Here is a 26,872-nt window from a genome sequence, read left to right as displayed (position 1 = left end):
AAATAAATGATTTAGAATCCCTTTTCCCAGTGTTAGAGAATAAGAATCTTCAAACTTGAAGCCATATTAAGAATAAAAGTAGCTTACAGTTACTTTGCCAAGTCTCTTGAAGGTTTGGGTACAAATAGAATAAACTTTGAATTCTGAATTGAAAGGATTTGTGTGCTACAGATAACTCTTCACATTGAAAACAACCATCTGTTTGTTAGCTGCTGTTCTAAGTTACCGTGGATATCATTCTGAGCCCAAAACTTACATTCTTGCCAACATCATCTTTGGAGCTAACAAGATCTTCCATTTCAGCTTTCAACATTTTGTTTGTTCTCTCCAGTTCTTCTTTGGCTTCCAAAGCCTCTTCAAGTGCCCGCGCCAATGACAGAGCCTTTGTTTCCTTCTCTCTTGCCTCAGCTTCTGCTCTGTCCCTTTCATCTGCATATTTTGAAGAGATGTTTTTCTCTTCAGCCAGCATCTATAAAAAGGAATTCATTAGTAGAATGTATTTTCTATTGCAACTGTCTTATCAGTTGTCAATGACAGAGAGAAACCTGCATTTTGATTACTGTATATAAATACTAATTAACCACTGTATCATATGTTAATTCAATCCTACTTTATTTTTTGATGAAAAAAGATTTTGAAAGATCATAAGATTTTTGATCTTTCTCTATGCCAGTGGATTCCCTCTGAGTCCCAGAAAAGTTAGGTGATAACATAGCAAGGGAGAATTTTAAATCCACACCTGATCAAACTTCTTCTGCTTCTTCTCAAGGTTGGAGACCAGCTGACGTTGGTTATCTAAGTCCACCACCAGGTCATCCAGCTCCTGCTGGAGTCTGTTCTTGGTTTTTTCCAGTTTGTCATAAGAAGCAGCCTTTTCCTCAAACTGTTGAGTGAGACTTTCAATTTCTCGCTGAAGTTTCTTTTTACCTTCTTCCATAGTTTCTACTGTGGCAGAAAATTCCTGTAGCTTCTTCTTAGAGTCGGAGAGCTGAAATTTGAATTTAGAGAACAAATCTTTATAGCAAGTGACAAAAAAGCTTGGCAGAGAAGGTGACTAAGAGACAACCAAGATCAAGAAATCTGTAATTTGACCCACGTGAGGCTAGTTACAGTTACCCGTTACCCATCTTTTATAAAATGAGGCAGACTACAGGCCTAGTATGCACATACAGGCCTAGTGTGCAAGACTCTTCTGGGACCTGTGTTGCATATATACCTAGAGAAAGAGTGCTGGCTCCATTGATCGCCTCACTGATGCCATCTGTGCTATTGGCACTATTTCACTGAAGGTCCATATGCTTTATCAGGGTAGTTCTACAAACCTGAAACCTGTGGAATTACAAAACTCAGTGATGGAGCTAGTGATTTAGCTATAGCACTGATACCTGTATCGTAAGTGTTGAAATATGTCTCTCCAGATTTTGTTTTGCTTCTACTTCTTCATCCAACTGCTCCTGCAAGCTGTTCTTTTCATCTTCCAACTGACGAAGCTTGGTAGACACATTTAGCTTCTGCCGTGTTTCTTCCTGAAGCAGCTCCTATAGTTACCACATCAACCAACAAGTTGGTCATTAGTTTAGGTAATTTATAGTGTATTTATAATGATGAGCTGTTACTGGATATAGGTTTACCTGTGTGTCTTGTAGCTGTGATCCTAAGGTTGCAACATCTTTGGTCAATTTGATTGTCTTGCTTTCTGCTTCATTGAGCAAACCAGTAACATTTTCAACCTCAATCTATGAGAGACCAAAGTGACAACGCTCAGTTATTTTGCACAACTTCAACATATTCCTTTACCTTTAGTTTGCTCTAGATTGAAGTCTTAACGTTTGAATGGGTTCTGAATCTGCTTCGATGCTTCTTGGGTCACCTCAAGCACTGAAGGTGTTTCTAACTCAACTGGAATTCATAGGAGAGCCATAAACTTTGCCACAATTTTTCTGGACAGTATATGGGATTTAAGTCCCATAGAACTAAATCCTATCATATTACTATCATATTCAGTATCATATTACTATCAACTATCATAGCCTGTTCCTAATCAGAAAGCAATACTAATATATTATATATACCACAACAACAGGCAGTATTTTCAGGAATTCAGTTGTGGGAAATGTCATTGTTTAAGTGAATGACACAGATGCTGAAAATACAGCTCCCATTTTTCATTCACTTTCCAGTGACTTGCAAAGATGAATGGGGATTTTCCTGTATTTTCCTTTCTCTTCTCAAGTTTGAGAGAAGCTAATGCATTTTGATTATATTTTCTTCATTATCCGTTAACTTAAAATAAACAAGAAAAGCTTACTGCTGCTCTGAAAAAAGCTGTAACAACATGCTTTATCAGTATCGCTAGGCAGTGCAAATCTACCAAAGAGTGATCTTAAATTATCTTTAGTTAATTCCTTATTAGGAACTAAATCGTAAATAAGTAAGCATTCTCCTTTTGCTGTCATGTTTCTGAGTACATCTTATGAGGTTAATAGTTGTTTAATCCATTTCCAGAAGCCACATTCCTATGGGTGTTCCCCACCACCCTACAACAAACAAATAGAAAGAACCTTTTAAAAACATGCAGTGCTGTCACTGAAACAGTGGTGGCATTACAGACGTGTACAGGTAGACCACGAGACTAAGAGCTGTCACTTCCATGAAACAGCCTTCTAATTGTTTAACAGCATGATAACTGAGGTAGGAGCCCTACAGATGACAAGGAGCATTTCAGCTGAAGTCAACAGGGCCAGGATTCCTCCAGATGTACTCTAAAAGAACTCGGCTTAACTGGTCTACTCAAGTCCAAGGTGTCACAGTGAAAGGTCAGACTCCCCCTTACCTGTAGTTTATGAACTCTTTCATTGAGTTCTGTCCGAACACGCTCTCCATCAGTGTACTTGGACTGTAACTCTTGCAGTTGTACTTCCAGCTTCTTCTTTTTGTGCTCCACATCTTGTTTGGCCTGATTCAGGCTCCTGACTTCATTAGCCAGCTCAGAATTTTCTTTCTCCAGTGTCTGTTTGGTCTTATCCAAGTTTGCTTTAGCCTAAAAGTGTGAAGTGAAGAAAGAATTTCTATAAAATGAAGTCATATTTAGTGGATAGTTTTCAGTAAGATGAAGTTCTGCTTACCCTTTTAAATTGTTCCAGCTGCTCTGTTAGCTCTTCTACAGCTTGAGTGTGTTTTTGCCTCATCTCCTGGACTTGGGCTTCATGAGTTCGAGTCTCCTCCTCCAGAGCTCTCTTCAGCACTGTGACCTCTTGTTCACGCTTTGCTCTGCAAGGTAACACAAGTAAATGGAGCAGCAGCAGCAAAGAGTGTTTTAGTCACTGGGAAAATGACTGAATGTCCTGCACAGTTATAGAAGGTACTGCAGCTACGAAAACTCACATTCAATTCTCGTGTATGTTTTTTGGATCTTCAGGAGTTGGAAGGCTCCAACACAATGAAAGCCATGGGAGTTGCAGTACTAAGTCATGGCAAGGCAGAGTGAAAGCAAACTGAAAGTCAGTCTCGTTATAATTCATGTTGAGAGATAATGCAAAAATGAATTTACAGAAATGCCATGAGGTGGCTATCACAGGATATAACAGACAGGATCAGAGGAAGTTGCATTGAGATCAGTTAAAAGAATTATGGCCCAAAGAACTGTGGTCCCTGAAGCATGAAACATCAGGGGAAAAATAAAAGGTTTAGATTTTTACGTAATTAAGTACAAGACTGAATTATTGAGGTGCCTAAGACAGAAAATGAGGTACCTGGCTCCAGAAAAAAATAATCTAGATAAACTGAATTAGATTGTCTAGATCTTGGAGACCATCACTGTGAGAGACTCATCTTTCCACTGACTGCTGTCTTCCAAATGTGCCATTTACAATTATGTCATCTGGGCTAACCCATCACAGGGCCATATGAAACACCAGACAGTGTTGTACTGAGCTTGGTGACAGCTTTTATTTGGCCCACGTGTGAAGTCTCCCTACCTGAGTTCTTGCTGGGTGGCTGTGGTATCCAAAGTATCTTCAAGCTCTGTCTTAAGAGCCTCCAGCTCTTCACCTAGGTCTCTCTTCTGTTTTTCTGCTTTGTTTCTTGCAGCTTTCTCAGACTCCAAGTCTTCCTGGAGATCAGAGATGTGAGATTCCAATTCACGGATCTTCTTGAGGGCATTGTTCTTCTGACTAGTTTCATCCTCAAGCCTGAAAAGAACATATTTCACTTTCTGTATTAAAAATGTCATTTCACTTTCAGGAAGTTGGTATACAGAGATTAAAGGTGTATCTCCAGGGTGCAATTTTAACAAACTGGAAATATTTAGTTTTACCATTATCACTTCAGGAGGAAGCATGGTTTGTCTACATAAAGTTTTATCTACTTGTATTTAAGATAGCATGTGATACCATGTATTTATACCGTGTATTTGGTGTTCTGGTGTTCTTGAGTTCTAGAGTGGTATTTAACAATGTAATTGTGAGCAGTAAGTCATGCCAGTGAGTTTTGAAAGTCCTGCTTTATATTTATATGAACCTACCTGAAAACTGTGCAAGAAGGTACCAGAGAAAGAGCAGGAACTGATGCAAAGGGGGTCTGACAGCTGTGTTTTATCAGGACATGGTAACTGGAGATGCTGAATCAACTGATTCAGTTTTGGTTGAGTGTTCTCCCTCTTAAATTTATACAGAAAATCCACAGACTAGAATGGATCGAAGTTAGACTTAAATTTTTCCTTTTGCCTATAAACTGTGTTGTTACTTTTCATTCTTTACTTGGCAGCACTGCTAAGGTCTTTGGGAAAAGGAGTTTTCATTGCTATCTGGACATAAGGTTAGGTTGTTTATGAGCAAACTGTCATTTTTTTTTTTTTTTTAGTTGAAAATAAATTAGAAAGTTGGGAAAGCATGCAGACAGAATGTACTGAGATGAGATTCAGAGCTGCAGCATCTGGGTGTCTAGGGAGGGAAGGGATGTGTTACAGCCTGACATTTTCAACCTGTGTACAGATTCAAGAGTGAATACCTGGCTAGAGCAGCCTGCAGCTCTTCTTCTTTCTTGGCTAGTTGTGCCTTCAGCTCAGCAATTTGTGCCTGGAGCTCTGCAATTTGCTCATGTAGATCACTTGACTCCCCTTCCAACTTCCTCTTTGTTTTCTCCAGTTCTTGTCTGCTCTTCTCCTCTTTCTTCAGTCGCACTGAAAAAGTAAGGATCTTGTTCATGGGACTGGTTAGTACAAGAAATCCTTAATCTAATCTTAAATTCAGACACAAAACTATTTTAGCCATCAGTGAGGCCATACATTTAACTACAAGTCAAAGTGTTTCTGAAGCACCATGTGATACCTTGCTGTCATTTATTTTCAGTCATTCAAAAAAAAAATCTTTCTCCAGAAGTGCTATTTTTTTCTTAACTTCCTGTCCTCTACTCTTCTGTTTATAAAAAAAAATAAAATAAGTATCTATGGTTCATGCTCCCTGGGGTTTTGATGATTTTCATTCCCAAAATGGCTTCATCATACGAAAGTTGGCAAACATCATGCACAATTTTTAGTTTGCTACAGATTGTTTGTTTGATATGAGCTATGGAAAAAATCTGACATAAGACACTTTCTTTCATATTACCTTCCAGTTCTGAAATCATAGATTCATGTTTGTTTTTCAGCTTTGTAAGATTTTTGGCTTTTTCTTCCTCTTCTGCAAGATTCGTTGTTAGATCGCTTATTCTTTCCTCAAGAAGTTTTCTTTCCTTAAGAAGAATAAAATAATTTTGTTAACAGAAGTGTCTCCCATTGTTGATTATGAAGCATGTCTACACCAAATAAAAAACGTCTGAGATACTGTCTTTCAATGCTGTTTTTCCCGAGATTGTAGTGATATGTTCCTATTTGTTGATTATAGAGGGGCTGAAAAGTGGTACCTAAAGTTTCCATCCTCTCTAATCTGCTGTTATTAGAATCTTATACTCACTCTAGTGGCTGGTAAGTATAGGGCCTAGTTGAGAGGAGTATCCCCTCTCCAGAAGTACTGGAATACATGTCTACTTCTCATTCTGATCATGAAGTTTGGTTGAAATTGGTTGAAAACCAAGAGACTTATTTACTGCTCTTGAGGCTAAGAAAATGTGTTCCATTGATTGTGCTTGGCTGCTGTGGTGATTTTGCTTGAAGATACTGTCACCACAATGGACCTCAAAACTGGTATTTTTACATAATTTTGAATTATTTAAGTTAGCACTGGAAAATCATCAGAAATTTGTTGACTACAGGCTGGACTGATCATCTGGTAAATATTTACATCCATGAAACTCTGTAGTTTTTGTAAAGCATTCCTTTTGTTCTTCTAGCTGAAGAGATTTTCTCTCATCTTGCACAAAGTAAGAAAATGGACCCACAACACTTACCTTTGTTAGCTTGTTATTCTGATCTTCCATTATGAGAATATCATCTTCCATTTTCTTTATCTTGCCATCTGCTGTTACTTTTTCAAGCTGCAGTTTCTGTCTTGCAGCTTCTTCTTCTTCAAGCTGTTCTTCCAGGTCCTTTGTAGGGAAAAAGAAATAATGAACTCTGGAAATAAAATACCACTTAGATAACAGAAAATGCCTAATGTTTGTCAGTCTATGTGGGGTATGTTCTAGACTTTGGTTTTACTAAGAAATAGATAATTGGTAATGCTTGGTGATTTGGAAGAAAAGATTTGTTAATTCTTTAGAGAAAATTTAAAATTGCGGTATGGAAAGAAGATGTATAAAGAATTCTGGTGGAAAGAACAAATATTGATTGTTCTTACTTCAGTAGAGTAAGCACATACTATTGAGGGCTGCATAGCAAGCTCTTTCATCAGCAAACTTCAGGTCCTATGTCCTGTTTTTCTCTGTGAGATACACGTTATTGTCTCTAGTTGTTGCTTACACCTTCTTACCAGCATTTGTTGCTGCATCTTTTTCTTTTCTGCTTGCAACTGTTGGCTGCGCTCCTCTTCTTCCTCAATTCTGGCCTCCATCTCATGCAGAATCTCTTCTAGCTCTTGTTTCTTAGCAGCTAAACGGACTCTCATCTCTTCAGCTTCAGCATACAGTTCAGTTTCTGCCTGAAGCTGTTCCTGAAGGAGGTTCTTCTCTTCACAAAGCTACACAGATAAAATGGATAGGCAGGTAAATTTTAGATTGCAAATTGCCCCCCAGTGTCTTTTTACTAGATAGTCCTAGTATACAGGTAGGCAGCTGCACCATGCGCTTTTTGTGCGGGCACTAGGCCTCCACTAAAGGAACTGGGAGTTTGTCTGCACTGAGCTTTTGTTCTGAACCATTGATTGCTATGAATACAATTGTGACTCCGAAGGTAGAAGAGACCTTTACTATAACAGCTTCTAGAAAGGGTGAGAGTGGCTAGCATTTCAGAGAGATTCAGAGCTGTAAATCACCTGGGTGTGTTTCTGTTCTAGCTCCTTCAATTCAGCCTCTGCTTTCTGTTGTCTTTCCTTAGTTCTTTGCAGTTCTTCGTCCTTGGCCTGCATTTCTTCCTCTTGGCGGGTGACTTGTAGCAACGGTTTCACCTGGAAATAAAAAGGTTTTTTAAAGAATGTTTCCTACCAGTGCTTATGCAGCACTTAATGGTGCCAGGCACCAATGCAGCACTTAATGGTGCCAGGCTGACGAGTACTGAAGGCAGCACTATCTGTTGTTCCTCAAGTAGTGGGCAAATACTGTCTAACCAAACTCAGTGTAAACATCTTTAAAGCAGCAAGCCCCTGCAGTGTTATTAACCTGCTTTGTGTTAATTCTTGGAGCCTTGTGAGCACCTCTACCTCGAATAGTGTCACTTCTTGAAGGATTTCAAGCATGGTTTCATGTGTTGAAAATGCCCAGGGACTATAACTGCTGCACAGAAAGGCACACATGCACACGCATGTGCATGTTAGTGACTGTTGCTATCAATGCAGGTAGGAATAATTTCCTGAATCCAAACTGAAGGCCATTTTTGAAAAAACAAAATGACACGAAAAAGCCTCTTCACTAGGAAAATAGACTTAATTTGCTTGACTGCCTAGCAAGAAGGTGTTTAATATCACAATTAGAGAGTTCCTAAGCTATTCTGTCCCTATATGCATAACTGCATGTTCATGAGATTCTGTTTTATGTTCTCTTCTCATTATCCACCTATGTGAAAATATTTCCTTTTTGGCAATTAAAAAAAAAAAAACAAACCATGCAAAATCTTGTATGAATCTCTGCTTACTTAGTTTGTTTTGATTTGAAGCTAAAACTAACTTTAATGTTAATGGCATTATATAAATATCCAATGTATCTCTTAATCCAAAGTTTTGCAAAGGTAATGAAACTTGCAGTCAGCTGTGATGAACTGGAACAGGAAGGGTGCATGACATGAAACGAGTTGGTGTCTTGTGCAGTCTCTTTCTTTTGGAAAGCTGAAGGAGAGATTCACAGATAGTAATCACTTACTTTTGTGAACAGTCTCCACCATTGCCAGTTCCTCAACTTCAGATAAGCAGCACAGTTTCTTTGGATAACCTTCATTGCAGTCAGCTGTTGCTGTCTCTTGGCAAAGGCTCTGATTAAAAACACAAAGCAAATTGGCTCAGTCAGAGAAGGCAAAGTGTCTGTGAGATACAAACATTGAGTAAAGAAACTCTAGCATGAGGGTCTGCTGATTTGAGGATTCTGCAATAATTCTTTTGTCGCTTAAACAGTGCCTGTGCTTTCTTGAGAAAAGGTAATACCTCTGTTTAGACTTGCAGTGTTTTATTTAGTCATCTTTTTTTGGCTGTTTGCACTCAGTAGATAGGAATGAAACAGAAATTAATGGTATAATTCTGGATATATTCAGAGTATGTGGGCACTCAGAACAGACATTGATTATCATTATTGAAACCTATTATGTTTAAGTTTGTTTGCTCATCAATTTGAAACCCTTGCTAGTATGCAGGGAAAAGGGCATTGCTGTTAATAGTTCAGTGATGTACATTAACTGAGGTCATGCCAGATGACTCCAATGTTTAATTCCCACACTGTGTAAGAAATTATTTTATGTTTTAGAAATGCCAGTGGTGCTGCTGTTTGAACTGTAATAGTGTGTGTGACTCCAAGCATGGGTGAGGATGTACCTTGTCTTGTTAGTACAAACATGTTTAAAAAATGGGTCATTGCTTCAGAGAGTTTACTGTACAGAAGATTTAAGAAGCCTCACAATATAATTGCTCCCCTGTAATTATACTAGTAAGCCTCTTCTGGGCAGGAAGTAAGTCCTTTTAGGTCAGCATTGGACGTAAGTTGAATTCTAATGCAATACAGCTAATACATAATAATAAAATATCTTAGTATCTTCAGTTTTTTTTATACAGAGAACAAAAGGCTACTGTAGATACCCCACTGCCAAAGATATTCTTTTTGTTAGTACGTATTCTTACTTTCTTGCGAGGTAGCCTCGGCACTGAGCCTGGAAGGCAATAATGACATCTGTGATCTTCAAGTCTCTCTCTTCTTCTAGGTGAGCCAGAACACCAGTTCTGAAGAAGATCTTACTCTGCCCAATTCTGTACAAGTTGGGATCAAGTTCCAGGGCTTTGATCTGGAGGAAAACAGGGATATTTGTTAATTCTGGTGCTGAGCATTAAAAATTACTCCTTATTTCTGTTAATTTGCAGCAGCTTTTATATAAGAGGTATAGACCTGATTATCAATAGGATCAAAGATGCTTTCCTTACCATCAGTATGCAAGCTTGCTTCCCGTCCATGAATCCTTTAGGAATAGCATTTGCAGCAAGAATTTCGTATCTGCCAAAAGACACAGATGTTAAGGAGGTGGAAAAACATCAGATTATTTTGTACAGACAAACGTGTATTACAGCACTTTTAAACACTGAGTTAGGACTGAGCAAGAGATTCCTACCGCTGACGGAACTCCTGGAAGACAATCCTGTTGGGGAATCCCTGCCGGCAGATACGAATACCTTCCAAGACACCATTACAGCGCAACTGCTCCAGTACTAAATGGGCATCAAGTTTGCCAGCCTGAAAAGGGAACAGGAAGTATTATTAGCACAGTAGAAATTTACACAGATGTTACTTCAAACGTCTAGGTTTGAAGATACCATTCATTTCTGTAACATGCTGACACAGTGATCATAATGACACAGCATGCATAATCTCCCAGGGTTCTGAAAATTGAGCATTTGAAATTTACCCTTTTTTCATGATTTGGAATGATACAGCGGACAAAATTGGGATTGGTATTCCTTAAGGTGGTCATCAGTTTGGTCAGCTGCTCCTTATAGAGTTGGCCCACAGTACGGAACATGCCTTTCTTGGTCTTTGAAGCACTAGGCAGTGAACTTTCAGTCATCTTGGCCATCTGGTCCAGCCCAACTATACGGTCCACTGCAATATAAAAGAAAGTGTGAATGGGATTGCTTATATAAACTGTCCTCACTATGCATTACAGCTGTCACTGCCATTGCTGAAGTGCAACTTCCAAAATAGGACCAAAATATTTTTGATGCAATAGAAGCATGCTAACAAAAGCACTAGAAGATCGTTCTAGGTAAATAGTCCACTTCTGTCATACTTGAAACGAGGAGCTTTGTAAACTAGTGACAGAATGGGAAAATGGAATACACAGATCTTGTGTTTTGTTTCATGTTTGCTCTACAAAGGACAGTCCTGCAAAATATCCCCATTGGTAGGTTTGTGTCCTACCTACCAGAAAAAAACATCCGTGAGCCTAGCTTGATAGTTCAAAACCACCTTTCTGGAGTTTGTATGCACACTTATTTGCAGATATTATATATGTATAGTGTAGTATATGTCTTACAGATCCACAGAAAATTTAAAAAATAAATGTTTCGTAGGTATACAGACATTCTTCTTGTGGAATCTGAGGTTATACATTGCTGGAGAGAACTGCTGTGGGACTTTGGGGAGAGGAGTGTGTAAGGTAAGGACTGCTCACAAGCATTAATAATAAACAGCAATAACCTATATTAAATCAACTGACTGGCATGATATATTCAGCAACATGATAACAGCATAATGAATGTTTTTAGTATGTTGCTGAATAATATTAAGTAAGGAAATTATTTTAGTTGTGCTTAAATCTATCCAATGATGTTTTCCATAAATATTTTTTTAGAAAAGGCCATTCTTGCTTCTTAGTTCAATCTCTTCCATTCTTATTTTCAAACTTGCTTCCTGCTTGTAAGGGATAGCTGTCAAAATAGTTCTGGTAGAAGTTTCTCCATTTCAACCATATTACTGATTTAGAGTTGCAATTCATACCGTCTTTCCAAAGGTCTGCCACAAATTTGTCTGAAGACTGGTTTAGCAGAGAAGTCACATTGTCATTTAGTGGATCCATGTTCTTTGTTAGCCAGGCAGTTGCATTGTAGGTAACCTGCAGGAAACAATGCTAGGTCAAAAATCTGGTTTTGATACAGAAATCTGGAGTGGCCAAGAGCACAAAATAATAAAATGACTGGCACAAAATAATAAAATGTGAAAAGCATGCTTACAGGTAAGAGCTGAGCTGAATATTTATTCTTGCATGTACTTGCATCTAAAGGGCTGTTTTTGCAGACATATCCATGTCAGGGGACCTGCCCTGCCTTTAAAAATCTGCTTGCTAGAAAGGAATCCCAAGTAATTGGATTTTCAAAAACCCCAGTACTGGTTATTTTTGTTTTCATGTGATCTTAGCAGAAACACAAATGTTTTGCAAATCCTACTCCACATGTTTTGTAATTAAAGCTCTTAATGCATACATTGTATTGTTAAAGCTCTGCCTTATCAATTGGGGAACTGGACTGTTTCTTTTTATTTTTTTTTTATTATTTTTTTACTATTTGAGCATCACTGTATCAAAGTTCCATAATTCAAAATAGCTCAGTCTCTCCAGTACCTTTCCTGCATAGTGCATTATACAGAACTCCGTTTTATCCTTGAGTTGCTTGGGCTTCTGGAATTTGGGATGGTTGCCTTGCTCTTGAATGAGTTTTTCCACAAAGGACGTGTCAGTAGCTTTGGGGAACCAGCACTCTTCATCCAGCAGAGCTAGGACACCTGGAGGGTTGGTCTGCAATGTAAGCAACACCAAATCTGTATCATCACAGCCAGAGACAAAGAAAGAACACCCCTTTCTTTTTACTTTGTAACTAATCCTCCCAGGCATCAAGAATCTGAAATATCTTAAAAGGCTGTCATATTGTACTGATACATAATAGACCCCGATGAAACCTACATAGTGTCCTATCTATAGAGATATAATCTTACCGGTCTTTCAATTAGCTCAATGCAAGGTTGCAGGTCAAGGCCAAAGTCAATGAAATTCCATTCAATGCCCTCACGCTGATATTCCTCTTGCTCCAATATAAACATAGTGTGGTTGAAAAGCTGCTGAAGTTTTTCATTAGTGTAATTGATGCACAGCTGCTCAAAGGAATTGATCTGTGAGGAAGACAAAATAATTGAATTCCTAGTGTTAGAAAGACACCTGCAAGAGAGAACTTACATGACCAGATGAAATTTTCTACCTTCCATCTTTTTAAAGATTACTGAAATTAAAACAAAGGATCCGTATTTTTCTAATTTAAGGTCTCAAAAATTTACAGTAAATTCACAAATAGTCAATCTCAGTACTGGGACCTCTTTAATAAACCACAGAGACCACACCTTGGTTCTAAACAGAGAGTCCCACAGCCACCCAGCAGGATAATGCTGCCAGCCCTGAGCCTTTCCAGGTGAAGTAGTCATATGGATTGTCTTGGCCAAGGGGAACTAGCCAGCTTGAAAGAAACATTGTTTTTGTGACTCTGAATTTAGGTTTTTGTCATCTTGCATTCCAAACCACAGCGTGATGATAAGCAGTTGAACCAACTTGTATCTCACAACACATACCTCAAAAATCTCAAATCCAGCAATATCAAGAATGCCCAAGAAAGAAGCACCTTGTCTTTTTGTTTTATCAAGAGCTTTGTTTACACGCGTTAGAATCCAACGGAAAAGACGTTCGAATTTTGCCTTGGCCAAAGCCTCTATGGCAAAGTCAGCCTGAAAAAGAAGAGCAAAGTGTAAGTGAAAGAAGAAATGCAATTAACAGCTAATTTAAGTAAGAATGATGAATAGGGAGACAAGAAGCGGACATTTCCCTTTAGACTAGATGTAAGAAAGAAAAGAAGAAAGGAAAAATATCTTCAGGATTGCTGAGCAGACGGCAAGTAGATACCTGCTCTTTGGTCTGAGCTTTCTGAACAACATCTCGTCCTACTTTGATCCTTGGGGTTAGAATAGATCTTGTGAAATCTGTCACATTAATTCCCATCAGGTGACACACTTTTTGCGCAGCTAGAATGAAAGAGTGATACTATATTTCAGATTGAATTTTCTTAGTAGGTCAGTAAGTGTGAATACAAGCAGTCCAACAAGTATACAAAGCTATTTATTTTCCATAAAAGCTCCTCTGTTGTACACGCAAAAGTATTATTCATGATGCAAGCAAGAAATTCACTGTTAATCAATTTATGGATTCAGGGTTACTAGAAAAGTTAGTGATAATTGAATGGATTGCAAGCATAATATCTTTTAAGACCTGTGAAGCATTTGGCAATTACAATTAAATTAAAAATACTGATAGAGTGCTTACTCAGCTGCTATTTTATTTCTTTTTAAAATTTTTACTCAATTTTTGAAATGACAAATCATACCAGTATTGTCAGGCATAGAAGCTTGATCAGTGTTTCTTTCCTTCTTGAAGACAATATTACCCAGCTGTAGGACAGATGAAACAACTCTCAATATAGCTGTAAGATAAGCAGATAAAATAAATGAGGAATGGAATTACACATTTTGAAAACTCTATCCTCTGCAATAATGAAAGCTCATTGTATTTCTTGTGGTAGTCTGTACCTCTATGGAAAGATCTAGGTTTGCTTTAAAAGATTGCTATAAGCTTCAAGAGTTTGAGAGTTGATTGAGGAGCCACTCAGATAATTCATGCAGTGGAATAAACAGGCCAGTCTGGGAACACCAGCACCTCCAAATTAAGTTGTGCTGGTTCACCAGGAAGACCCCCAGGTCTCAGGAATTCATCTTCCACTTAAAGTGGCCTGTAACATCTTTCCCGCTTTGTCACCGGGGAATATGTATCTCTGTTTTTAAAATCAAACATATCTATGAATTACCAACAGCTTCAAAAATGTGTGGTACTTCTGAAGTTCAAGTTATGCAGGAACATGTAGCTTTTCACTCATGCAACTAAAACTAAATGCATACGAGTCTTTGCAGGATTAGTGCCAGAGTACAGAAAACTAATTGATTAATGTTTGCTTACTAAAACATATATAAATGTGATGCTGCCTTACTTCAGGTAGTAAAATCTACTGCTATGTTATAGATGAGACCATATTAATCTCATCAATTTGTTCATTTGATAGATTTACACAGGAGAATAATACTGCCCTAATGGGCTTATATTTTAAAGCATGAAATGAAAGGGGTTCAGTCAGTAATGCAACTCCTTTTGCTATCATGGAGAATGCTGCTGTCAATGCCAATGCACATGCCCTGGCTGGAGAATGAACCAGTCTTCATCAGTACTATCATCTGAATTTACCAGGAGTGGGATTATCACGGCTGTCCTGAAAGGCAAGACATTTTTTTCTTGGTACCCTTAGTCACTGATGCAGGGCTGAGAGGTGAGGAAGATCAGCACCTGCTGTGGCAGCTGGTCCAAGGCTCAAGTGATGGGGTGATGATGTTTCTGCCACCAGCTGTCACTTGGGGCATGGCAACTGCATCCATTGGTCATTCAGGCTCATGAGCATGAGACAAAATCTGGCACACTCCTAGTAAATGTGAGGGGTAAATGCTACACTATTTGATGTCTTTGGCAAGCCCACATTGTCAAGGTAGTTCAGTTGTTTGTTCATGCTGCTTTTATCTCACTTTTCTCCCAAACAGTGAATATGAGCTATTTGAGCCTGATCCACATATTTCAAAATTACATCATAATATTTTGTAACTTTTTCATTTAACTCATTGAGAAGTTCTGAAAAAAATGCCATTAAACAGTCATTAGCATGGCTAGTACGTCATGTTCCTTCTACAAGTAGGTCTGCTGAATTTATAAGACTTAAAAGAAAAATAAGAAAAAGACTTGTGATTCTTCATTCAAGTGGAAAGCAAAATATTGTGATAATTATTTTAATTCCCTGCTAAATTACTACATATAGCTGCCCTGCACATCACCAGTTGTTCTGTGTATCACAGAGATTACTCTTTGATGATGTATACTCTTATTTTCCAATATAGACGGTAACTTCAATTTTTTTTTTACTTTGTTCACAGCAAATGCTGCCAGTTTAAATGTCTGAAGGAGGCAGTATGCAAAGAGTTTTCACTATTGGTTTCTTTGGCTCCTAACAGTACCTACTGCAGCAATGGGAAAAGGTAGGGCACTGTTGTGATATTTTTTAAGAGGTCTTTTCTAACAACAACCTAAAAGAAGTGACATCATAATTAGATCTCCTTGCAAGGTCTTCTTGTGAATATCTTCTCATACTCACAAGACTTCTCAAAGCACAACCCTGTTTAAACAAAGGTTTACAAACTCCTGACACAGAACTGAGTTCCAATCTAAAGCTTAATGTGAGGAAGAAACAGATCCATGCTTGAGAAGGCTTTCCTTTCCATGAGACATCTATGGTTTAATTCATCTAATACTTCCTGGGAAGGGGAGAAAGATGAAAATCTGGGTGCTCTAATTCACAGTGGACTTCCTAGAAACAGTAGCTGAGTTAACAGTTGATTGGTACTAGTTTTTCTCAGGGGAAATAAGAGGCAAAGAGGTTAAACAACATGAGTAGATTTAGAATCCTCCACTTTGTGTTTCGTGCAAGATCACAAACCTTACTTCACATGTATATTTTGCAAGGTGGTTACTCTAGACAAAATTAATTGCTGTGCATTTGCATCTGTGTATCATGTCACTTGCAGATGTATACCTTCACTGTAGTCTTGCTAACAATCCTTACCTGTCTGTTCCTCCTCAGTAAAGCCCATAATTTTCATGGCTTCCAAGGTCTCCTGGAACATTTCATCATCTTGTTGAGCAGGAATAGGCACATGACCATTAGAAAGAAAGGTATAATTGTTGAAGCCTTCCAGCAGCAGATCATCTAAAAGACAAAAAAGAAAAGTGTGAGTTAAGTATGTCAGCCTAATGCTGTTCTTTCATGGGTTCTCCCAGAGAACAGCAATAACAACAAAATTGATGTTTTCACCAAAGGAAGATTCTGCTTTTATGAGCAGCTTAGGATTTTATGGTGGACAAATATTTTCAAAATAATACATCGTTTAGCAAGTTTGATTGCCTTAAGTTTCAAATTTTAATTAGTAACGAGGGAATGTCTGTCTCTCCATGGAATTTTTCACCCCATGCAAAAAATCAGAGCCATTCTTCCGATAAATTTTTCATTTAATTCTGTGTGTAACCTAGTCAGAATTACACCTCAGTTTGTTTTCTAGACCTGGGGATTCATACCAGCTAATAATAAGAATGGAACCGGGTAACAACCACAGGGGGCCAAACCAAAAGATTTTTCAGCCCATACTGTAGCCAGCAACAGATTCTTAGGTAAGGAGCATAAACACAAAATTATCCATTGTTTTATACATAATTTGGCAACCAGTAATGGAGGGAAAGGTGCTGTATTTAAACCACGATGTTCCAACATGTTATATTGAATCCCCTTTTTTAAAATCATGTGCTATGAGAAAGATGTTCTCTTAATCGACTGTAAAACTGCTAGCCAATAATTGGGAGCCCCGATTTCTTTTGTGTAAAAAATTAATGAACAGCTCTTCCCTGTCCATCTTGATAACATTCAAGATTGGCTTTCAATGAGTTTGCATTTCCTGTAAGTTGAAATATCTTATAAATTGAAAACCACCTGACTCAAACAAATATACACCAACTGAAGCTTTTTTACATGTTTGCTTGAGAGAATTATTTCTATGGCTGTTTATTTATCAAAAGTACTGAATGACATTTGATTAAAGAAATTAAGATAGATTACTTAAGTAACCATTTTTTAGGCTGCTTAATGAGATGTAAGAATTGTTATCAAGTAACTTACTTCTCATTTGTTCAGAAGCTCCAGCAATCAAATAGTAAAAGATATGAAACGTTCGCTCATCTTTAGCCTGACGAATAGCACGGGATTTTTCAAGCAAATCTGTTTGTCAAGTATGTTAAAAAAAATCAATAACATATTCCAGTCCTTCCTTAATTGTGTCATCAGCCTCAGGACCATCAATAGCACTGTTGAAATATTTGCCATGAGCTTGTCTAACGTGATTTTGAGTCTAATTCTGTGGCACTAATATTGGTATAATTTGCACCACAAGGAGCAGATCGATCTCCCACCTCATGCTGTATAGTAAATGCTGGTGATCATGATAGTAAGCACTACAATTGTCATAAATGCATTCTTAAGTTAAATATATTAAAATGGTATTGATCATATCATTCACATCACTTTCAGAATGAAGTACAAATATGAATCACCATAAGGTGGGGCTGCTAGAAAAAAAGTTCTTGGGGCCATTGTTGTAGGTATCAAAGCAATAAAAGTAAACTTTATTTATTGTCCGTTTTTATGACTATCTAAAATATTTAAAATGAAGTTGACAATAGTGTAAGTATTTTGACATCAATCAGTGATTCATTCTTTAAATGCTATATTGCTATAGATAAAACTTCAGTTAAGACTGGAAAAATTAAACACCCTTTTTTTTTCTGAAGATCACTTGTCAAAATAAGAGCAGAAAGATAAACCGTTTGCTGTTACACCTAAGAGATAGGGTCCTTCCTTATAACTGCAATTTTCTTTAACCTCATTTTTTGCAGCAAGCAGCTCCTCTATGCAAAGATGAGCAATGTAGCACTGAGGAATCTAGCTACATACCCATTTGTTCATTAAAACACGCTATCTCATAAACATAATCAAGGGAAGAGGCACCAGTACTTGGCAAGCAAAGTCAGGCTAAGTTTAATTTTTCTGAAATGTTTTTACTATGGTCCTGAAAAAATAAAATCACCAAAGATATTGACATATAGAACACTGCTCTGAGTGCATCATTTGAAAGAGCAGAACGGTATTTAGTACCCAGAGAAGACAAGTTCTCTGAAAATATCAAGTGCTTGATGCTATCTGGGGCATCAGCACCAGCAACATATTTGTTTCACTTCAGTAGTGTGAGTTCCCAGAAAAGTAATTTATGACCATGGTGATTTAACAAAATATGTAAAGATTGAGGCAGATACAGGGTAAAATATCCCTCAGCTTGACAAAGGGAGAGGAACTGTAGGGCATCCAAAGGTTCTTTGGCTTTTTCTCTCTTTTGTCTTTATTATTATCAGGTCCTTAGAGGGATGGAAGATAAAGGTATATTACTTTTATTAAGATGGTCCTTCAATCCTCCAGACATAGACTGTAAAGCTGTTTTACCAGGTATAATACGGAATTCTCCATCAGGAGGTTATTCTCAATGTTTTTTCTTGGAATCCATCTATCCCAGCACAACATACATAACTTTTCCTTTGCCAGAGTGCTAAACCTGAACTTGAGAACTGGGAAACATTCCAGGAAGTCCTGGGTATGCTGTAGTGATAATGCCAAGCATTCGGTGTTTTTCGAAGTGTAACAGCATTGCTGAGAAACAGGAAAGTTTCAAGTCTTTTTATACAGCTGGAAGCCCAGATGACAGGGAACCAGAGACCCATGTAGGATCACACTGATGTGAAACAAAATGACTGCATAGCTCTCAAGATCACATGCAACCTCAACCACAAACCAATCTTCTTGCCCCGATGTGTTACTGGGAACCTGCTCTTAAGTCCCCTCCCATTGCTTTATGCAGGTATGTTGCCTCTATTTTCTATATGGGGAATAGCATATTTTCCTATAGCTGAGAAAACAGACCTGAAAATGTAAACATGAGAGTCAAACAAACTGAGAAGCTAGTATCAGCGTAAACGGAGCCACTTCCCTCCATCTTTGTTTATACCAGCCTCGGTGATATTTGCCTTTCTTAGACATGCAATGGAGTTTGTTTATCTTTCTTCCTTCTGCTAACCCTAGTTAGCTTCCAGTGCAGCTCATGGAAAAGGATACAAGTCTCTATGTTTGCTCCGACAATGTAGCCTGTCACATCAAAGTTGATGCGGATGAATTTGCCCTGTGAAGGAAAAGAAGACCTAGATTGGGCTGTTCTTTCAGGTATGTTGGATTTTACAACAGTAGCATTTAGCCTGTTTAGTTGTACATATATATATATTATCCTCTTAAGAATAACATGCTCGATTCCCACCTGCCAGGTAAACCTATGGAAAAGACTGAAATGAAGTGACCTTCTCGGACATTCTCACTGTGGAGATTTGATCCCATGTTTCGTTCACATACTTAGAGGGAACAAAGTTCTCCTTAGTGGAACAGGCTGTGAAAGTTGAGGCAGGGGAAGTTTAGACTAGACATCAGGAGGAGGTTCTTCACCGAGAGGGTGGTTGCACACTGGAACAGGCCCCCCAGTGAAGTAGTCACTGCACCAAGCCTGAAGAGATTGGACTGTGCACTTAGTCACATGGTCTAAACTTTTGGGTAGACCTGTGCAGTGCGAGGAGTTGGACTTGATGATCCTTATGGGTCCCTTCCAACTCGGGATATTCTATGATTCAATGATTCTATGATATTCCAGTGTCTATTTTATACTTTGATTTCCATAAGGTCAATTAGGGAATAGCATTAGATCTGCCAAACTCCCTCTACTGAAGGATCCCCAGACTCTGCAGGGAGTCAGCAGTGGTAGGAGCAGAAGGCCTGAAGGGAAAACAAGCATCTGCCAACACTCCCAGCAAAAAGGGGCATCAAATAGTACTAGTGACAGTCCCCAGTTACTATTATTCCAGTCTGTATACTTCAATCTGTATGACTGCTTTCTCATTTTCTCTTGTCGTCTTTCATTTAACATTAACTGCTCTTGTTCAATAACAGTCACACCTTCCAAGAAGATGCATGCTCAACAGTGGTGCAAAGTAAAACAAAGTACAGGTTTTGTTTGCAGATTTCTAGAGGAGGATATGTCCTGGAGCAGGAGCTGACTCTGCATGGCCCACTCATAAACCACTAAACTGTGAAAGTACAATGGCACTGTCAAGTCTGAGCTTCATTTTTAGTCTTGTATAAGACCAAATTCCTATATCAGAGAGGAATTCTAAACAGTGTTTCTTAGGGATTAGTTTGGAGAAGCTCTTTAAACAGAAACATTGATGACGAGGGCCACTGTTTGTCCATTCTGTTTTAAAAGATGCTGTAGCTCCCCACAACATAGACCAAACTGGATTTCTCCTACTTACAAATCTGGAGGAGTTGTCATTCTTCACGGTTTTGGCATTTCCAAAAGCTTCAAGAATAGGGTTTGCCTGTAGAAGCTGTTTTTCCAGCTCACCCTAGAATTCATTCAGACTCAGTTAACCCTAAACTTTATAATTACTTAATTAAAAACAGCACAGGTACACTGGAGGAAAATGTGGAGAAAGATAATTTAAGTCTCTAAATTTTTGCTGAATACTCCACTTCATGTGGATTTGTTTTCATTCTCTGTTAATCTTTCTGTTTATGTATTTGTGCAGTCAATTGCTGTCCTGTATACATGACCCATTTCCAGCCCTGTTGCCTCTGACAGATCAAAGTCTATTAATCTGTTTAACATCATGACAGGCCTTTCTTTAAAAAAAGGGTCATTCAATGTCAAATATATATATTTATATTTTTGGTTCAATGTCAATTTTAAAGGGATATTCTTAAAGGAACCTCTAGCATATCTTATTCAAGTTAGTTTATTGAGATCCTTTGCTAGCAAATGACAATGTAATTAGAATAACTTGCCGAGAATCATTTTAATGTAATGCGGCACAAAGCTACAAAGCAGATTTCACCAAGTCTATTAATAATGATCCATGCAAGGCTATTTAGGTTAAATATGGAAATGCACTGATTTATTTCAAACTAGGATAATGAATTCTCATGCAAACACACAAAACTTGTATTATGTTGTTAATTGTGCTTGGTAATTGCTAATGAAACAAATCATGCAATGAAACGAGCATGCATTTAATACTCCTATTTCTAAACAAACCAGTGAAGTTGAAAAAATACTTTGCTTATAAAGACGTTTTTTTTTTTTAACTGTTCATTCAGCTCTGGACTATAAAGTTACTCACTTTCACATTTGCTTCTTGTGATCATATTTGAGTACTACTCTGCAGTAAGATTACCTCATTTTAAATAACTCAAGCTAAATAAGATCCAGAAAAAGTCCTTGATAGATAATGTTATATCATTTAAATCATTCTAATGAGAAAAAAAAATCAACATTTAGGTTGACTATAGAGGCAATAATTTGGAAAATGACAGCTCTTTCCCAATCAGCAAAACTGGTAACCTTCTAAATGCTATTTCCAAATGTCTTATAACTTACATGGGAATGATGAGACTACCTCAAAAATATAGTAAAAAAAAAAAGAAAATAACAGTTTGTTAACAAATGGCTAAGCTCATCTGCAAGGTCACAAGATGGGAGAATGAGCACCCTCCCAAGCATAGTTCTTTTAAGAGCTAATGCATAAAGCAAGTCCACTGAACTACACAGTTGCCTGGGCCAGCAATTAAGGTTTTTTTATTATTATTATTATTTTATTTTTATTTATTTGAACAGAGAGCTTGTCAAATGAAGTAATAAATTAACTAAGGGGCAAAACTTTGTTATAGTCAAAATTTGAGAAACAGAAGTCAGAATGAGGGGAAAAAAGGGTAATACAAAAAAAAAAAAAAAATCCATTTGACTGGCTTACAAACAAACAAATAAAAGCCAGCAAACCTGCCTGTACTCCCAAAGCACTGGTATACTGGATGTCACACCACAACATAGGAGGGCCCCCAAGAAACTGCCATAACACACCTGCAGTTACACACTGCAGTGGAAGTTGCTCTGTTATACATCATAGCGGCAAGCTAGGAGCATGCTAACTTTTGCAGATGTGAACAATTCTTTACAGTTACATGAAAATGTCATGGAAAGCAATATCAAATGGAAAGCATGCAGGCAAACAAATCAATCAAACACGGTGAGGTTTAGGAATTATTTCACAACAGTCCTAGAAAGTTCAACCTGAAGCATGGAAGGCATTTAGGTATTTTCATTCAGAAATCAGATTGCTCAATTTCAGGCTGAGTGGCTCTTTCAGGATCGTGGGAAATTTCATTCAAACTATGGCAATTTGAACACACACGTATAGGAGAGAGTGATATTTGAGAGATGACCCTGCCTGCGTCAGACCTCATTCTTTACCATGGAGCCTGACACAGTTAGGGTTGATTTGTGAGAGCATTTGGCGCTATTGTTGCTTTTCATCATATCATACAACATATTTCAACAAAATCTCTCTTAAATTTTTGAGGTGCAACAATAGCATGCAGATCTACACTCAGTGCCTTAAACACACATCAAACATTCTAAGTTACTCACGTAAGAAAAAGATGGACCTTGCTGTATTGAATAATGTGGTATAAAACAAGTGTCAGTATCATTTCCATTACACAGACATTTTTATTGTTTTTCCTGTATTAAAATAACCAATACACAGTTTCCATGCAAATAAACCAGAAAAACAAACAAAAATCCATTGCAGACATACCAAGAGTACAAATACAAGTAGCATGTATAGAGTATTTTAACTGAAGAAAAAAACAAAAACAAAAAACTGAAGCAAAGGGATGGGATTTGGATCCAGTCCCAGCTCAGTCTACCAGGACCAGACCAGGACAGATATTTTTAGGGTAAATCCCCAGTTCTTTTCTGGTGCAATGGAGGCATTTTCCTATTCGTTATTTTTTTTAATGACTGAAATTGCAGTGTCAATAGCCCCAGCCACTGAATTACTATTTGTCAACATGTTATAGAACAATTTAGACTTTCTCTCAGCCCCCCATCTGGTGGCTATTTCAGGTCTCTCTCAGAGCCAGTTTGATCCTGAGACTCACGTAGTTCCCCAGGGGAGTCAGCAGCAGCTACAGTTACATACCCATTAGGAATGGCCCTGAAACCACAAGTTCATTTCCCCCAGCCACTGAGAAGGACTCGGCAGGATGAAATAAGTTTTTTTTTTAATAAACATTCAACAAAGGAAAACTATGCCCGTGGTCTTGGACTGTTTCCACCAACTTGAATCATAGATTTCTAGAAAATACTGCCCTAAGGGACATCTACTCCCTCCCTTGCCCTGAAGCAGAATGCGCTGTATGTAAACAACAGTTACTCATGGTGGAAGAGGCCAGGCTGTGTGCTCTGCAGTCCTCTATCCTCAGGCATACAGAGGCAAGTCCCAGCACAGGTGTGGTCACAAGATTTTTACTTTGTTTTTTACTACCTTATTAATTCCTTATGTTGGACCCAGTCTTGCCTTTGGGATGCACTGGAATGTCTTCCTGAATTAAGCTTGTTTTTACATAAAAGTTAATTGCTACCTTTTTTTATTTTTTTTCTCCCCAGAAGTTTTTGAGTAACATAAAAAAGGCTGGAAATGACTGAAATGACTTAGGACCTCAAGTTGCATCAATGAAAACAGCAAAGAAGGTGAGAGCCTCAGCCACATCAACGATTTCAGGGAATTGGGTAGGCATAAGCTCTTATGGTTCAGAGCAAAATGTTGAACTTTAATCACTAAGGCAAGATTATTACAAATTTTGAAGCAACAAAGTACTTTATAGAAAATGTGCCTTTCAAACTTATTCTGTGTCAACAGCGTAAAAAGAAACTATAGTTTTTATATTGAAACCTTTTGCTAGTTCATAAAAAATTGTGTGCTAACAAAGCCAATCAACACTTCAGAAGTCTGAAAGTTGATATATGTTTTTGTAATGTATATGGACGATGTTTTAATTAAATGTTTTCCTAAAGTTCTTATTTCCCAGTGGCCAGGGTAAAATAAGGACCCAAGCCCTTGCAGACTTCAAGGCCTTCATGTTAGGATATAAATAAGTACTATGCATATAGAAAGCTATGAATATTTCTCTTCTAGGAAAGTACATTCTGATTTGATGCCTTACAGGGTGTCAAACAAAAGTTTTTTTTCCATAAACATAGAGCTGTGACATAATTGTGTACTCTTAATATGTCGACTACTTGGCAAGCCACAGACGTTGACTTGCTGCTAGCAATCAGCTCAGTACAGTCCTAACAGGCTCAAAGGAGAGTTGAATACAGAAAAGTTCACTTACAGTGATGCTGGTGTCCTTTTTGCCCTTATGTGATGAAGCAACAACAGCCAGGTACTGAATGACCTTTTTGGTATTTTCTGTCTTGCCAGCACCAGATTCACCTCTGAGGGAAAAGAAAATAAAACAAAAGAAGGTAACTGGTGGACTCCTGCCATTTGATGAGTCTGTTGTATAAAAACAAGACTGGAAACTGCCTGCCTCAGTATTTATCCCTGAACATGGTCTCTCCAAACCCACTTGACTTCAGCATGCAAAGAACATGGTATCAGAGCTGTATCTCTGTCCTATTAGTATTTTGACCGGACATTGCGCCATGTAAGGCAATTCTAAAGCACTTTTGTACAGCACTTCATCTTGCTTTGGCAGTGTCTAAACATTTATGAGAACTGGGGCTGGCAGGGAGTCTGCTCACGTTTTAAGACCCAAAAAAAGCAACATTAACTATAATGTGGTACAAGAGTAAGAAAAACCATCAACAGTAATTCAACAGTTTTCTCACCTGAAACGCTGGCATTAAAGCAAACTGACCGGTTATATCAATGCTGTAAATAAATGATACTGCCTTATCTGATCTCCATGATCTTCAGACTTTCCTTGACCTCTGTAAGACCAGAGTTGGCACTGCCGGAGTTGTTCCAGCTAACCAGGTAGCAGGGGACTTAATGTGAGGACACTTCTGACCAGCAGAAGCATCATCCTGGCTGTGCTCTGTGCAGTGTCTCTTGGGAAGCAGGAAGGTGGTATTAACTTTTTACCTTCCAGAGGATTACCGGAGTTAAGTTTATTTACAACTCTTAAGCCCTCTCTTAATGTAAAATGCTAGTTTTCTAAGTACAAGGATCAAATTTACAGTCTTTTCTCAGAAGTAAAACCATTTCCAGCCTACTTGTCCCTCTCTGTCACATTTCATCGTCTCACTTCTTCTAGATATCTTTGGCTCTGATGATTATAAGGACTAAAATGTTTTTATCCTGTCCTGTCTCAGCAGTCAGAAAGGGCATTACAGTGGGTGTGGATGTAGTTAGTTCTTTCAACTCTATCAAGCTAGTCCTGTGAGGAGGGCAACAGTCTACATATAAGTTACATCTCTCTCTTTGGGTTTGAATATAAGTGGATTTAAAAATAAAAGGAACAATGCATATAAAAGTCCTATGGATATTTGTCAACTTTTTTGAAGCTGAAACTATTCAGCTGGATCCATTGCAGTTCTGCTTCTTTTCTTAATTAGGAAATAGAGGAGTTAATTTTCCCTACCAAGGGACCAGTGAAAAATGGATGTAAAAAATATGAGTAAGTGCTAGGCAGAACTTTAAAGACAGGATGACATTGATGTAAACCTTAGGAAACCAGAAACAATTCCTGCCCAAGGTACACATGATGAGAAGTGTTTCTTCTGGCTTTTAGAGTTTTAACCAGAACTAATTGACACAAATATGTTCCTTATCACCAGACCTGGGGTAATTTGTGCAGTTTAGAGGCTGGATTCATCCCTGCCTGGACTTCAGTGCTAAAACATTTCCATGTTTTATTGATAAAAATTAAGTGTCCTGGGAACTATTCCAAACTAAGCACACCAATTTGAAGACATAGGCGTACTAAGTTTTCAAATAAATTTACCTTGCAACTTTGATACTTTGAAATAAAAGTAAAAACTTTCTTCAAACAAACCCTAGACTTTGAACTATTCTATTTTATTAAAGGTTACTTGTAGTTCATCACTACATGCATTGCATTTCCTTTCTCCCAGGGCAACAGTGCCCATCATTTGGCTTTCCCTGAATCCCTGTGAGTATTACCATATAAGGCATCATTTCAGTTGTAATTATCCTACCATACTGCAATGCTAAAGTTGCTTAACGTTTTGTTCTGTGCTTGCTTTCCTTAACTCTTTGCTCCTGCATGAGCTGAGGGTTTTCCTATTTTCTGCGGCTACTCTTTGAGGCTTTATCTTCCTTTTGAAGTGGACAATAAAAAAATCTTCAACGTGAAATGGAAATGCTTCAAAACAAAATGGAAAACAGGATCTCAACAGCTGCAAGGAAGAAACAAATCTCTAAGGTCATTAAGTAATGAAGAATCATGTCCATAGCTGATGAACACTTCTAATTTTTCAGCACATCAGATCATTTTTAAATGTCCTTGGCAACACGCAGGTCTGATAAGCAAGTATTAATTAAACAACATTACTCTGAAGGATGCATCAGAGCTGTATGACAAGGTCTAGACTTCATCTCAGTGATAAAATACCATATGTTTGAAAACCAAGTAATGAGGAGGAATAGTTAAATCAGGTTCAGTGCCTTTAAACATCAAGAAGCTTACAAGGGAAAAGACTCAGGAGGAGGAGAGCATGTGACTCTCAGCTCCCTTCATAGGTGAATGAAACTCTTCCTAGAACTATTGAGCTGCAGCAGAATTGGTCATGCTGTTTTTTTTCTCTGCATCTTTCTTGCAGTACCATCATTTCTGGGATGGCAGGAGCAACTTTTATTGTGAAATGGCATGCAGGATCCCACCTGTTTAAAAACCGGCATACTTTCTTC

The 26,872-nt window shown here is 38.0% G+C and overlaps 1 protein-coding gene across 3 annotated transcripts in view; it reads right to left on the bottom strand.

Moving 5' to 3' along the window:
* MYH11 (myosin heavy chain 11) overlaps positions 1-26,872 on the bottom strand; it is a 59,963-nt gene that overhangs the window by 9,699 nt on the left and 23,392 nt on the right. For 2 of the 3 annotated variants that reach the window (XM_035339138.1, XM_035339136.1), the window contains exons 5-33: positions 24,330-24,432; positions 22,579-22,599; positions 20,408-20,500; positions 19,170-19,233; positions 17,130-17,228; positions 16,026-16,169; positions 13,698-13,793; positions 13,220-13,338; positions 12,892-13,044; positions 12,268-12,441; positions 11,897-12,070; positions 11,278-11,392; positions 10,187-10,380; positions 9,893-10,014; positions 9,708-9,777; positions 9,411-9,571; positions 8,446-8,554; positions 7,407-7,538; positions 6,906-7,112; positions 6,385-6,522; positions 5,607-5,730; positions 5,008-5,179; positions 3,978-4,190; positions 3,126-3,270; positions 2,834-3,040; positions 1,632-1,736; positions 1,386-1,538; positions 740-988; positions 257-469 (exon numbers count right to left, since the gene is read on the bottom strand). In XM_035339138.1, the coding sequence (XP_035195029.1) occupies positions 257-469; positions 740-988; positions 1,386-1,538; positions 1,632-1,736; positions 2,834-3,040; positions 3,126-3,270; positions 3,978-4,190; positions 5,008-5,179; positions 5,607-5,730; positions 6,385-6,522; positions 6,906-7,112; positions 7,407-7,538; positions 8,446-8,554; positions 9,411-9,571; positions 9,708-9,777; positions 9,893-10,014; positions 10,187-10,380; positions 11,278-11,392; positions 11,897-12,070; positions 12,268-12,441; positions 12,892-13,044; positions 13,220-13,338; positions 13,698-13,793; positions 16,026-16,169; positions 17,130-17,228; positions 19,170-19,233; positions 20,408-20,500; positions 22,579-22,599; positions 24,330-24,432 (4,069 nt within the window). The remainder of the gene's footprint in view (positions 1-256; positions 470-739; positions 989-1,385; positions 1,539-1,631; positions 1,737-2,833; positions 3,041-3,125; positions 3,271-3,977; positions 4,191-5,007; positions 5,180-5,606; positions 5,731-6,384; positions 6,523-6,905; positions 7,113-7,406; positions 7,539-8,445; positions 8,555-9,410; positions 9,572-9,707; positions 9,778-9,892; positions 10,015-10,186; positions 10,381-11,277; positions 11,393-11,896; positions 12,071-12,267; positions 12,442-12,891; positions 13,045-13,219; positions 13,339-13,697; positions 13,794-16,025; positions 16,170-17,129; positions 17,229-19,169; positions 19,234-20,407; positions 20,501-22,578; positions 22,600-24,329; positions 24,433-26,872) is intronic. The other variant, XM_035339137.1, reaches the window with a different exon arrangement.

Source organism: Oxyura jamaicensis, chromosome 14 (genome assembly GCF_011077185.1).
Source record: "Oxyura jamaicensis isolate SHBP4307 breed ruddy duck chromosome 14, BPBGC_Ojam_1.0, whole genome shotgun sequence".
Classification (NCBI taxonomy): Eukaryota; Metazoa; Chordata; class Aves; order Anseriformes; family Anatidae; genus Oxyura; species Oxyura jamaicensis.
The sequence above is the reverse complement of the archived record's forward strand: the minus strand, read 5'-3'. Positions and strand labels throughout refer to the sequence as shown.